Below are 15,131 nucleotides of genomic sequence, written 5' to 3' on the forward strand. Positions count from 1 at the left end.
CTAAATTTCAACATTCTGTTTGTGAAAAACAATTAGAATGGTCTAATTTTACTTCTTTCTAGGCTTCGTTTGGTAAGGACCTGAGTGGCTTTTGTTTTTTGAAACTGGATTTTTGTAACGAGACATTCTGAAATATTGAGATAAACCTCTAGTTGGAGAGTCTGAATCTCTGGAAGATTGAAGCTCCAGTGTTTCCTGTTTTTAATACCAGTGAACAACCTCATTTCGTGCCATGCCATTTCTCAGCTGTTGAAGTACTTGAGATTTCTTATCATTGCCCATGGCAGTAGTTGATCTCTGAGGATCAGCTATAAAGAACAGTCCTATACAAATTTAGTCTGCTTTTGTCTACCAGTGCTTAGTTGCAGAATCTGGAAGCTTGTTTACTTAAGTATAACTTACTAATAGTGAAATCCCACAAATTTTATGTGCAGAATTTAAAATATAGTTGCACAGTGCTGGGACATGTACCAGGAACACTACTGATCTCTGATGCTTTTAGGATTTCTGGTGGAGTATTCACCAGGGTGAGTTATGTTGCAGTGGTGTAAAAATCTGTACTTTTAATCCACAGTTTAGAGCAGACAGTCTGTTACAGAAATATTTTAACTTGTTTTTTAACTTTGTTAAGGACTTGAAATGCAAAAATGCCCATGGAAATATATTTTTATATTTGGACTTTTTTTTTTTCTTTTGACCAATAATCCTTTAGAAAGCCTGTTTGATGACTTTGCTTTCAAATAGTACACCAGGTATTTGATCCAAAACAGGTCCCTTTTTCAGGTAGGGAGATACCTCTTCCCAAGTTACCTTTGTAGTGTCTGCAGGAATTTTTTTAACAGATGAATTTATGTGTCATATTATTAAAAATGCAAAAACTGAAGGTAGCACATGTTCATTAAGAAATTCTTTTAGATCCACTGCCATTTTTCTGTGATATTTCCAGGTGGTGGGCTGGTACAGTTGCTGTGTGCTCTGGTTATTTTAAGTGGTTAGATGAAAGCCTGGCATTAATGTTCCTGAGTTTAAAGCTCTTAGTCTAGCCTGTTGGAATCCTTCACTTTGATCAAGACCAAACCATCATCTTTAGGCTTGGGATAGGGAGTCTGAGAATTCTATGTACAAAAAAATTCTTTTATAACAAGGTTTTTTTTATTTGTTTGTTTTGGTAGTTAATAAATGACTTGTTGTGGTTTAAGGTTGGCAGTCAGGGAATAGTGTTTTTTTTCAGTGGAAGCTGTCTCGCTTCTACCAAGGAGCAGACCAATTTTCCATAGTTCTGTTGAGTTCAATTCAGAGTGGCACTTCCCTGAGGCTGCAGCCACTGCAGATTTGTCAGGCTCTTGCATGTAAGATCAGTTCCCAGGTAAGTTGAGATGTTGCCAGTTGTCATCATTGATCATTGGTCTTTACAAATCAGAGACACAAAGTTTAATGATGTGATTTTGAAGCTAAGGAGACAATTCTGAGACTGAATGTGTTCAGGTCAGGTTTATAATCAAAATTTTGGAAGCAGGAAAACAGTGAGGTTTTCCTGGGCTGCTTTCATACATGCCACTGAGGTTTCCTGAGATGATAACTGTTTGTGTTCTGTGGCTGTTTCACGTGGATATGAACTTCCTTATTGCGGTGCATTTGGTCATCTGTAACAGAGAGTGGATGCAGTCATCTCAAAAATTTGTACAGTTTCTGCCATAACAAAAAGGGCAAAAGGTCTGGGAGAGCTAAACACAGTCTCACCTACAACTTATCCCAGTAGTGGGATGGTGGATGTAGGTGTTAGCAGCCAGAGAACTGCTCCGTCTTCTTCAGTCTGTTACCTTAGAGGACTCCTTGTTTGGACTGTGGCTAAGACCTGTCCTACATTTATGATTAATTAGTTATCTTTTCCAGTGATACTTCTTCAAATATGTGAATATATCTTTTGTTTGTTTTGGCTTCCTTTCTTTGTCTTCTTCCTCTGGGTTCACAAGCCAAGGCTGTTTTGAGAGAGTGTTTAACATCCATTCTTGTGGTCTTGGATCACCATCCATCAATGTAGATTATTGTGCAGCTTCTTTGCTCTGTAGTTACCTAACTTGTTGAAGGATTTTCCTGAAGATCACCTTAGCTTAAGTATTTGAGGAATCTGGATCCATTTTTCTTTATACCTTTGGACTGTTCTCAAGTAAAGGAGTAAGAGGCTGATGCTTTATGCCAGCCTACCTCAACCAAAGATTTAGAACATCCTGAAGTGACATTAATGAATAATACATTTTTTCTCACTGTCAGTTATTAATATGCTTCAGTTGAAGCCATAAAGATTTAAAAATGTTTTTAAAGTAGTTAAAAGCAGTGCATGTCTCTTAGGACCTCAGTTACAGTCTTTGTTTTCCATGTAAGAGATGGGCAATGCTGCCTGCCACTACAGCACTGCAGAGGGATCAGTCTGTCTGCATCCTTTGGGTTGAATTGGTGCAGATTGGGCTCTTTTTGTTACAAAGCAGTTGCTTTCCCCCATGTACTTAAACACTAATGGCAGACCCACCGGGGAAGCATATGGAGAAGGAGTACACATGTCATAAACTGCTCATTCTCCCAGCAGGCTGACTGTATTCAATAAGGCAGTGAGCCAGATCTCACCCACATTCTTCAGTTTAATCAGTCATGTTGTGGTAGATTTTGAGGTAAAGATGTTGTATCAATTTTTCACAGGAAACAAAAACATAAATGTACTGATGCGTGTCATTTACTCCTTTTTTAGCTGAATAGTGGTGTCTGTAGCCCAGACATAAACCTGTCTTTCCTGAAAAGTAAGAATTGTTAATTTTTTTAATAGAGGTGTCTTATTTTTAGGCCTGTAAATATGTATTATCTTCAGAATTCCTCTGCTAGTAAGTGCTGTGCTAATGCTCTAACACATAAATGCTTAATGAAAACTAACAGGCTTTTCCTGGTAAGGCTGGCTTCCTCTTCTCCTTTGCCATTCTCCTTTTAAAAGCCTACCATGAGGTCTGTTATGCACAATTGAGTGAAGAGGACAAGTTGTTAGAATGTGCTTATGGGGTAATAAAATGAAGGCAGTAAGCTGAGGTACAGGAACACAAGCACTCATACCTAGATATAACACTGTCATTAATGATTTGTTTCTAAATAATTTGAATTCAAATGGAAGACTGAACAAATTCAACAGTCTTCTGTAAAGATGTCTGCATAGCTTTTTGATTATGTGATGAGGTTTCCAGCTTGATAAACTCATATTTTAAACTGTATCTAAAAGAGTTGTCTGAAAATTCTGCAAGCTTTTCTCAAATTACTTCTTCAAAGCTATTACTTGACTCAGTAGATCATTGATATTCATAGAAATTTCTGCAACATTTCTTTTTAAAGCATGCTCATATGACAAAATGGGGGTCACATCTTGAAAATAGTGGCATAGAATGAAAGTGCTAAACAAGGTAGCTTTAATAAAGAATCATAGAATAGAATCATAGAATCATTTAGGTTGTAAAGGACCTTTAAGGTTATCAATTCCAACCCTTAACCTAACACTACCAAGTCCAAAACTAAAACATGTTCCTAAGTACCACATCTACAAAAGTCATGGAGTTCCTTTCAATGCCTCCAGGGATGGTGACTCCACCACTTGCCTGGGCAGCATAATAAAGATATTAAAGAGAACTGGACCCAGCACTGAGCACTGGGGGACACCACTTGTGGCCAGCTACCAGCTGGGTTTAACTCCATTCACTGCAACTCTTTGGAACTGCCATGTTGCTCATTACGCACACTCCTTCCACATCCTCCAGTGCAGGATAAGTGCAGTGGAAAATCTTCCCAGCATTTCCAAAGGGAAAAGAAAAAGATTACTTCCTCATTCAGGACGGATTATGAGAGGGAGTCATGCTTTACTGTCAGCCTTGACAGACAGTAGGATAAAACAAGGAGGAGTCTCTCTCTCTGAAAGGTGTAGGATGCCAGGGGTGAAGTTGGGAGAGTCAGGCTGAAAAGGAAGACTAGATAAAGAAAGGATATTTGAAATTAAAATGTGTAATATTATTTTGTCAAAAAACATAGCCCTTGGAAGCACTCAAGAGTGCTCCCTGTTCAACTCTCTGCCTTCCAGGTGCTATTCCTAGTCTCTGCACCTTCTCCTATACTAACCCAGACTCAGCCTGTCTTACAGCTATTTGGAGAAGGAGGGGAACAAAGATGAAGTTGCTGCCCAGCCAGCCAGTTCAGCTGCATGCACACAGGGCATTCTAGGTGTTTCATCTTGCTCACTGGCTGAAAATGAATGCTGCTTTTCAGCATGTTCAACAGTAGAATAGGTTCTGCCCTTTAAAAAGTATTAAAAAACAAAAATGCTGAGCATGCTTATTTATACCATGACCTGTATGAGAAAATATTTTTCTTTGAAATAAAAATTTATACTGAAAAAGTTATTTCAAATTAGAGCTGTAAAAATAGTTGCATAGGGGAAAATGGGTGGGCAAGACTGTTTACTCTGTATCTGATTGACTTCTCTTGTGATTTTTCAACCTGTTTTTCAGTTTTATTTGTCTGCTACACAATCTGAGCTCACTAAGTAATAGCGTCATCAGATTTTATTCTTAGCAAAGTCTGTCTGTGATATATGCTGCATGAGCTTCAAGAACAACAGCTTTACAAAACATTTGCTTGCTTCTTAGTGCTTTATTTTTTCGTGATTATCATGTTAATTTTACCTAATTGGTCTGCCTGGAAAACCTGAATACCCTGAAATATTTGTAAATTCCCCAGTGGTACATTCTAGAGCTGTATTTGCCAGAAGGATTTGGTTAATGATACCGTAGAGTGACACTTGAAGCTTAGTTCACTCTTTCGTTTTTGGAAACACAGCTAACCTTTAGCACTCCGAAGATTTGTGTGCAAGACTGCTGTACGTGGGATTTTTTGTTTCCCTAGAAACAAAGTGTCCTATAATGTCAGTCAGATAGTTAGTAAGCTACTACTGTAGCAAAACAACAGGTTAAAACTGGATTACAAGGCTGAAAGTATAGTTAGAGACTAATACATAAATAATAAGGAAATGCAAATGTGAAATGCACCATCATGTATCTCTGGTACTTGCCACTAAGAGATGTCTTATTTTTTTTACAAAGCATCTCTTAAGCTTTTTAAGCCATGGAGCCAGAAGCTGCAGCAAATAGCTTCAAGGATGTCCTATTTCTGTGAATTACTTTGTAGATGCTGGTGGGCTTTAGTCTTGGTTTAACTACTTTCTGCCTATGGAATCCTTGAAAGAGTAGGAAGGACTCTTTCACCAAAAGCTAGCCTTCCTTTAAAAGGAATTCAGTTTCTTAAAACAAAGTGTGCTGTAATACTGTGCATAATGTTTGACTCTTGGGCAATAGCTCTCTTAATTTTAGGGGTGACTATGTCATCCTGTGTTGTATTTTTCTCTGTAAACTGTGAAAGTACAATTAAATAGCAATTGATAGTTATTATAATTCACATTTCAGTAAGTTCTCTGGCTTCATGAATTATTGATGTGTAAATTGAAAGTACTAAAATCAACCTCAATCTTTGCTCTGAGGTCTGACTTTTTTAGAACTATCAAGTTCTATAAGGTAAACTCTCTTAGAGTGGGTGCTAGAAAGGAGTTGCATCTTTGTTGTTGCCTGTGAATCTTCTTGTAATGGTTTATCTTCCTTGTTCCCAATGGATATCTGGTTAATCCTTTAGTTTGGGCTCTATATTCTGAAGCTACCAAATTACATATTTGACAGTAAGTGGGTAAGACTATAGACATTTTTAATGAAAACAGAATGTTCTAGAATCAAGCTTTTATTCAGGCAAGTGAAGGTTTTCAGAATATTTGTTTCAAAGAAGAGCTTCACTCCAAATGTCTGCTTCTGGTGGGACAGGAGGGGCTGAGCAGGAGTGCAGTGCTGGCAGGATGTGCTGGCTGCTGGAACCCTGCACAGGCTGGCTCTACAGTGCCTGCCAGTACTGAGAGCTCAGCAGGGCTTTTTGAATTGATGTTCAAAATGTTTCCCTGTGGGAGTGTTATGGGATGGGATTAATTCTAGTTTTCTTGTGATGTTTGAGGTGTAAGAGGAGACAGTTCCTCATTCTTGAGAAGTGTAAGGACAGACTATATCATTGACTGGAAGTCCTTTGACCATCTAGGACATTTCTCCATAACCTGTTAGGCTAATGTTAACATCAGGTTAGGAGAGCACTTGGGGCATATCATCTTTTCAGAGGGAGAGATGAGAGACACTTAACTGGCCAAGAGGAGGTAGGACAGTGTGTGTATTCTTTGTTCCTCTCATCTGCTTCCCGTATTCCTGTGTAATGCTTCCTCTTGTTCAGAAGCATTATAGCATTTCCTCAGGAAGCTATTTCAAGAATTTTCAGCTTCTAAACAGTACAAGTGCAAAATAGAAGTCTTTCTCCAAAAGCTAAACACCCTCATGTATCTTCTTCTATTAATATCTTGTTTCATATCTGGCTTGTCTAATTGTCTAGTGTAATTATGCCACTGCCTTCAGGAATAATATGGACAATAGCTGTAACAAATACACAAGTGTGTTTAGGGGTGTCACGCTGTATGGCAGGCCTTGGGTATTCATTTATATTCTGCAGGAGAACCTGTTTCATTCAGAACTCTTGGAAAATGTTCATGGAAACTTTTAGGGAATTAGGACAGCTGGTCTAGCAGACTTTGAAGTCTGCATCACAGCCTGCTGGCTGGCATTCCCAGTGCCAACTGGCTCAGTAGCAAGTGGAGATGGCAACTGTGATTTTGGCTTAGGAAACCTTGTATATTTAGAAGATGACTTGATGACGGGCAGGACTTAATAAATCTGGTGACATAATTGAACTCTGTTAACCTCAGTTTGGTCAGTTGGGATTAAACATCTGCCTATGTTTCAAATTAAAATCTATTACTTTTTTTCTAGATCTTTTTTCTTCAGTGCAAAAGCTTATTATCTTCCTCTCATTTGGTCTCGTCTATTGGAATATCTGTCAGGACATTATTTTAACAGATGACTGAATTAGATTTCAGCTACTGTATGCCATTACTGATCTTTAGTCATTGTCAAATTTCAAATGAAGTGTCATCTGGAAGTAAGTCATATGCAAAATTACAAGACTTTGGCTTTGCATCTGTCAATAGACTTTGTGAATAATCAGATTTCCTGAGAGGCTATGAATTTTTCACTTCATTGACTGATTCTTTGCCTTTTAGTACAAAAATAGAGAAGGAGAAAAAAGAGCATGCTAAGCTACATGGAATGATCCGTACAGAAATAAGTGGAGCTGAAATTGCAGAAGAGATGGAGAAAGAGAGAAGGTTCTTCCAGTTACAGATGTGTGAGGTAAGATTCAGTGTGAAATTCATACTGTTCTGTTAGTATTATTAGGAAGACTTTGAAAAACAAAATTGTTTAATGGCAACTGTGCTGTTAAGGTGAAATGCCAATTTATTAGTGGACTCTATTTGCTAAAACACATTTTTTTATCCTGAGGTGCTTACTTTGCAGAGAATGTAGGTATTTTCTATTTTCAAAAGTAAGTAATTAAGTTGTAGAATAATGTAAAGCTCAATTAAACACTAAGAGATCGTAACAACTAAGCCTTTACACTGCTATTTGACTAGAAGTTATTTTAAGCCCTAGACCGTTCTCTGAATTGTTCCCTGGGCTGACAGCTGTTGTGTTATTAGGAGGAGCAACTCCAGTCTAGCACATTGTTGGGTTGGTGCTGAAAAAAAAAAAGTGCCAAGGATGAAATCTTGTCTTTCAAGATTTTTCAGAATGTTTCTGCTTTGAAATCTGTGATATTGCAGTATGTTAAATCTGATGTGAATATATTCAGTTTTATTTGTTTATCTGCATGTCAGGTTCCATGGTTGGGAACACAAGTGTCTGAGCTTGTTCTTTCTCTGGTATGAACTCAAAAATATACCATGGGTGTTTCTTCTGGTTTTAGTATCATGATTAAAGGTAATTTGACTCATATGCCAACATAGCTTTACAGCAATTGTCCTGAATACCACTTTTAGTAACCACATACACTGATGCTTAGCACAAAAGCTTCACATTCCTACAGGGAGTCAGGCTGAAGTATTCAAAACTGATTAAGGGGTTTGAGTAACCAATAAACATATGGATGTTGCCAGCTAATTACCCATCTGTGTACTTTCTAACAACAAGGAACAGATGCTTCTCTCTTCCTGTGTCATAGTAAAGGAGGAGTTCAGTCAGTTGTAATGATAATAAAACCCAGGCTGAAGTCTGTGGAATTGAATCAAGTTACCTTAAATGTGGAATATCTGAAGTGTATCCTGTATTTCTTCTAATTTTGGGGAAAAGAAGTTTATGCTTGGTTGTCTCTGAGTCATCATAAAAGGGACTTTGGTTTTGTTGGCAAATCAGAAGTCTGATATATTGAAAGTACATCATGAGTACAGGGTATTTCTCTGTAAATTATGGAGGTAAACAAAAGACCAGATGCCAAGAACTCCATTTTAAATTTAGAAGAACAGGAGAGGTTGTTCTCGTAACTAAATACTATGTAGTTCTCATGTCTACATTTTAGCAAATCATCTGATCACCTGAACCAGCATAAAGAGGTGCAAGACTTAAAGCTAGCACTTGGATTCTGCTTTATTTCAGTGGGTTTGAAACATTCAGGGTGTACTGCAGACTGGGGAAAAGCAGACACATCAAAGTATTGCTAAGAAACTCATTCCTTTGCTAGGAGATCGCTGTCTAAGCAGGGGTTAAAAATTGTCAATTTAATGGGCAGTTGACTGCTGTAAATATTTGGTCAATCTTCCTGCTGCTTGCATGGCTGACATCTTTTGTGCTATGCATTCAAGGGAGGAGCTATCACTTCATAGGGACTTGGATTGTGCCTAATGCAAAAGGACACTAATCACACCTTTTTTTAACTTGACAGTAAATTTTTAAAAATCTCTTTCTAAGCTGTAATGTGCTGTAATTACCTTGTATAAAGAACCGATAGAGAAAACAATAAAATCAAGTGAAAGATTTTAAAAATTGTTAAAATAATTCCTGACTTCTTTTGAGCAAACAGCTTACTTCCTTAATGACATCTATTTAACAATGAATTTACACAACTAGAGAGATAGGTACTGAATGGGCTGCTAGGTTTAAGAATGGATTCCTAAATTTACTACAAAACCCCCTTAATGCTTCCTTTACGTAGCTTCCACTACGAGCTATGAAGGATGCTTTAACAATTTGAACTAATCGTAGTTAATTATTGGCACAGGGTAACAAAAATCAGTGGTGACAACAATTGCTTTCTTGTCATTAATGCCTGGTGCATTCTCTTTAGGGTCTTCTAAATCTGCAAGTCTAAAGTTTGAAATATAACTGAAAATAATGTTAAAAATACTGTAGCAGTAATAATTAATAACTTCTGTGAATTACTGTTTTAACAGTACCTGCTGAAAGTCAATGAAATCAAGATTAAAAAAGGAGTGGACTTGCTTCAGAACTTGATCAAGTATTTTCATGCTCAGTGCAAGTATGTTTTAATTTTGTTTTATATCTGCAAAATAACTGGAGCAGCATTTTTTTTTAAACTTCTTACATCATCATAACATGTTTCTAGATTTTTTCAAAATAAATCTAAGATTCAACTGCTCTTGGTGATATCTTTTGACAAATTGTTTTTGTCATAGATTAGTGATTGCTTTTGTTACTGTCTTCCAGAACATGTAACCAGGTTGAGCTTGTCCCATAGAGCATAACTGTCTATTTCAAAGGAGTGCCACAGAGAGTTTTGATATATTTTATAAATTGCTCTAGAAACAGCTATTATTTTGGTCTACCAGTTAGTGATCCATTCGTTTTGACTGGCTTTTTTGAGTGTATCTAGCAATAATCTAAATTAAGTCTGGGCTCAAGAAAAATAAAGTGCATAAGCAGTGGGATAAAACTATTTTGAAAGACTCTTTCTAATTAGTTGGAATGCTCAGGAATAAAACATAAAGGTCTCATTAGAATGGCGTGCTATTTAATGATAGTCTTGTAGATCAGTAATACAGCAATAAAGTCACAGCTATAAACTTGAAAGAGCTGCTGTTAACCTGTTCGGATCAGTAAGCTTTTATCTTAAAAGACCAGTCTGCATCTATGTAGGATTTTTCTCCATACAGTTTTGTTGCTTTTAAAATCAGTCCAGTTGCAGTATGTCATCATTCAATCTGTCCATTTAATATAATTTCAACAACATAAATGCTGTGTTGTCCTGTCACTTTCTTGTCTATTCCCCAGAGTGAAATTATTTTCTGTTCTAAATGACCCAGAAGTTTTAAACACCTGTAGTTGTTGTTTCTTTAAATTTATTTTTCCAATATCTTTTTTTTTTTAAGAGGAATATTTGGCATAGGTAACATTACTATGCCAATATAAAAATGCATATGATCCAATAAGATTGATCATATTCAGTTTGCTTATAGGCTGTAATTAATGCTTGAGAAAGAAAGGGGTTTTTTTTAGTAGGATTTTTGCATCAGATATGACATTATTTGGCTCCAAGAAGTCACAATTATTTTATATCTGCTAGAGCTTTTGCAGTTCTGCAAATTCAGTCTTGCTTATTCTGGGCCTTCTAAAAGTGGGATGAGAACTTGTGTTTGAGATGGCAATAAGGAAAACTGTGGCAGTGGATTATGGCAGTTCTCAATCTAATTAGGAGTTTTGCATCTTAAAATAAACTGATGGAAATAAAGAGGTGGATTGGTCAAAGATACTTCAAAAAGAAATGTTCAGTGTTTTGAAATTAATGGAATGGCTTAATAATATTCATGTCTTACTTTGGCAACTTTTAAAACAGAAAACAAGATGTTTAGTAACCGTGTGCTTGTTTTTCTTTTGAAGTTTCTTTCAGGATGGGTTAAAAGCAGTTGAAAGTCTCAAGCCTTCAATTGAGACACTCTCAACAGATCTTTATACAGTGAGTAGCAGCATTTCACATTTGTGTTGTAAACAGGTTTTACAGGAGAACTGGGATCAGAGTGGTTCGAGCTAGATGACATTTAATAGTCAGCATTTTAAGGTTTTTAGTACATTTTCTATTAAAGTTATCTTTTAATATAATATCCAGAAGCCTTAGTTTCAGTTCAGGGCCCCAGCATGTAAAATGTTAGGGAAAACAGCATTTGCTCTAAAATCTTTACTGACTAAGTGGAAAATTGATTTCAAATTGAACACAAGGAAGCAAGAACAATGTGGGACAATTGCAGTGTCTTAACCCAGCACCATCCTAGCCATTATCAGTTTTTGTGACGATATAAAGGAAAATAAACCAATCATGTTATCTTTTCTCTGTGTATTTTCATTCTTGCTGAATGTTTCTCAGGAAAATGAACCAATTGAGTAGAAAGTTTGTAAAAACTGCATTGAAAAAAACAATAATGTTATTTTTTAGCCGTGTTTTTCTTCATTCCAGATTAAACAAGCACAAGATGAGGAAAGAAGACAATTAACACAGCTTAGAGATATTTTAAAATCAGCACTCCAGGTTGATCAGAAAGAGGTGAGCATAGAAGGTGGTTTAACTACATGATGCCTATGTTAATGACTTCTAATGTAATACTCGTGTTTGAAATAGAGATATTTTAGCTTCTTCTGAACTGAATCCCCACTAAAAATATCAGACTTACTGCAAAAAATTTCTTTTTATTAGCAATATTGCAAAATACCCATATGGTGTACTCTCTGTGAATGAACAGGCAATGGTGTCTATGTTGCTCAAACTGAGAATGGGACAACTTTGGTAGTATCAAGGAGTCCCCAGTAGTAGAATGTTATCTCACAATAATACTTCAAACTGCATTAAGATTATGTAAAACTGAACTTCAAATAGAAAAACAGTTCATGTCATCATCTGTAAAGGTAACAATTAAGTTTGCTACTGGCAGTTTTCAAGTGTGCAAGAGCTGGGTCAGTTCAGCAATCTAATAAATAAGGGAATAAAGGTTCTTTGAGTTTTGATTATAATTGCTGTTAAATGTAAAGAACTCTGGAGTAATTTTACTTGGCAAACTGATTTGCAAGCAAACATCTTTTGTATAATCTAGTCCTAAATATTGAGTCTACTTTTGTATCAGATTGCTAGTGTTTCCTCGTAATATAAATAAATGCCAGCCAGCTTCCTTTGTGTGGCTGTTGGGCTATGAGTGAGTGATGAACGAACCTCCTGCCCCCTTTTCAGATTCTCTTTCTGAGAGGGATCACAATGAAACAGTTCAGTTTGTAGAGCTCAGACTCCTTTTATCTTTTCCAGTCTTGCTTTCATTTTCCCTTAAAGGCTGTGGTGACTCCCTAGCTCTTACTGGTGGCCAGATAATGGTTGTTGAGCAACCTAATCTAGTGAAAGATGTCCCTGCCCATTGCTTGGGGTTTGGACTAGGTGATCTTTAAAGATCCTTTCTACCCCAGACCATTCTGTTATTCTGTAACTTGCTGATAGGCATTCAAACAGCTTTAAACACTCTTCACTTTGAGGTCCTGTTTTTTACAGCATGAAGTTTATGATAATGACCATTTTGTACAAAGTCCAATACAGTTTGCAGGCACTTTCTTAGGTTCTGCCTGGTATTTAGGACTCACTGAGGGGTGAATTTGCAAAAACTTAAAAAACTGAGCTCTTGGAAATGAAAGACTGGTGATCCTTATGGAAATGGTGACTACTGTGGATTCACCATTGACTGCCCACTGTCAATAGGTGCTGTTCAGGTGTGTTAGCAGGCTTCCTATTTCATTCAGCTCTTTGCTCAACAGAAGTAACAGGAGCAATTTGGCGTTCATGGTTGCTAGAAATTGCTTCTCTGTGTTTACCTATTCATTAGTGATACTGATAATAAATGTATATGTGATGAGCATCCATTCTTTCACAGATTACAATAGAGTAATAATACACATAAATTGATTACTTGTATGGATTTTGTTGCATTTAAAAATATAAGTGTAGTAAGTGCTGTATGTGATATTTATTAATTCTACAAATTTAGATATAGATGTTTGCTTGCAGAGCATGAAAGGTATCATTATTTTTGAAGCTTTTTGAAGACATCAATTAGTCAGTGGGGTGCCAAATAATCCCGGTATAATTTGCTGTACCACCCACTAATATTATTCTTGTTGCACTGTAATTTCCTTTACTATAACTGATTTCTTTTTCCTTCCTGAAATGCATTTACATTTTGTGACCGAAGTCTAGGAGAGTAAGTGTTACTATGTTTTAATGAAAATAGTTGGCATGATTTCCATTCAGATTTCAAGAAACTGGATTTTTCCTCTGAGCTTTTTTCTGTTGGTATGAAAAGTCTGGCTCTTTTTTTTTTCCTCTTCCGTTTGCTGTATTAAAAAAAAAACTGTTCTCAGATTATTCTTGGGAAAGAAAATTGCTGTAAAACAAATTGGTGAATTCCTTTTCATCTCTTGAGAATTAAATCCAGTTGCTTGACTTGATGTTTTTTAAAAATTTTGAAGATATATGTATTTTTAAGTAAAATAGACTTCATATATGAAATAATAGAATGTTGAAAATTATTGTTTCTGTTCTATTTAAAAAGCAAAAAGATAAAAACACTTTTAGTGAACTTTTTTTTTGTGCTTGGATATATAGTTTCCCCTTCACAGAACCTCCTCAAATCTTGCGTGTATTGAAATTTCTTTTTGAAACCTCATTGTGTGTGTGCCTTCATAACTTTTAATTTTAAATGTTTATTTTTCAAACTGTAGAACACCTACGAGGTTTGGGGTTAACCTTAAAATTGTATTGCCTTAGTTTCTCTCCTATGTCATCTTTAATGATACCGACTGTAGTATTTAGATTTGCTTCTGCTTCTTCTACATGTTTGGTAGAACCTATAATCTACTTAGGCCATTCCAAAATTATAAATTTTGTGTTTTTTGACAAAAATTATGTTAGCTGTGCTATAGGAGAGGCTGCCTGACTGGGGTTCCAGCAAATACATCTTTTGGGGGCTCTGTGTAGCTGTAATAGATAACGGGTGGATCTCTGAAATGTCCTCTTGGCAGTGTTTATCCAAATGAAAGAGAAGCTCAGGCTCTTGAAGAGTTAAGATGGCTTTTTGGCAGCTTTATACACAGGAGTGATCCAGACAGTCTAAATTCCTGCTCCGTGTGAGTTGTGGAATGACTAGCCAAAATTTACTGTGTATAGGTTCAAGCACCTTGTGTGTGGAAAGTTCTGTTTTATTAAAATAGTGGGGCTGATAAAAATTTTTTTTAAAAAATCTCTCTTAAAAGTAGTCACAGACCATCTTTACAGTATGCTCTTTGCACATTTCTTGCATTTTTAGCTATGCTGTTCTGCTTGATTTAGAAGTTGGTTGGTCTTTGGAAGAAATAACTTCAAACCTCTTTATGGTCAGTGAAGTGGTGCACTATAAATGTACTGCAATTAAATGACTCACCTTAGTTTTGGTATGCCTATGTGCATTCTAAAGCTGATAAAGTGGACAAAGTTCAGTTTCTTAGGCTCATGTACTTCAGTCTGTTCCGATCAGAGTATTGTTAGGACAATACTCTGGGCTGGGTATGTCCTATATCCTATATCCTGCGGTGATCCTTTTCCTCCCATAGGTAATGTATATTGTTCCTCACCCCTTATCTGTGAATTGTTGTTTGAGATATGCAAACCAGAAATAAGGGGAGATCCTTTGGGGAGTCTGCATATGGAAAAGGCATGCTGAAATTGCCCGGAAGGATGTTAATTGTGATGGTGATTTGTTGTATGGCATCCTGTCTGTTAGGAGCTAGATCAAAATCATGGACTTGATTGTCAGAGCTGTGTAAAACCATCATCTCGCAGTCACTTTTATTACTTTTTAAATTACTATTTATTATTTTATGTTTATTTAGGAATGGCCTGAAAAGGGGATTTTAGGTGTAGAATCTCCTTGTTGTGTCCCTAAGTCCCTATCACAAAATAATTTAAAAATACTGTTGATCATAATGAATGTGTGGAAATACACGTCAGCTACAGCAGCTTCCTCTCTGGTTCAAATAAGGCAGGAAGCTTGTATTACTGGCTTGCCAGTCTGGCCAAACACAGCAGCTGAGCACAAACAACAGCTGAAGGGAGGTAGGTGA

General features: G+C 36.5%; 1 protein-coding gene across 1 annotated transcript in view; it reads left to right on the forward strand.

Moving 5' to 3' along the window:
• Window positions 1–15,131, forward strand: part of ASAP2 (ArfGAP with SH3 domain, ankyrin repeat and PH domain 2) — an 85,764-nt gene that overhangs the window by 36,631 nt on the left and 34,002 nt on the right. The window contains exons 6-9 of the mRNA XM_030447807.1: window positions 7,220–7,349; window positions 9,443–9,528; window positions 10,887–10,962; window positions 11,458–11,544. Coding sequence (XP_030303667.1) covers window positions 7,220–7,349; window positions 9,443–9,528; window positions 10,887–10,962; window positions 11,458–11,544 — 379 coding nt within the window. The remainder of the gene's footprint in view (window positions 1–7,219; window positions 7,350–9,442; window positions 9,529–10,886; window positions 10,963–11,457; window positions 11,545–15,131) is intronic.

This window comes from Calypte anna, chromosome 3 (genome assembly GCF_003957555.1).
Source record: "Calypte anna isolate BGI_N300 chromosome 3, bCalAnn1_v1.p, whole genome shotgun sequence".
NCBI lineage: Eukaryota > Metazoa > Chordata > Aves > Apodiformes > Trochilidae > Calypte > Calypte anna.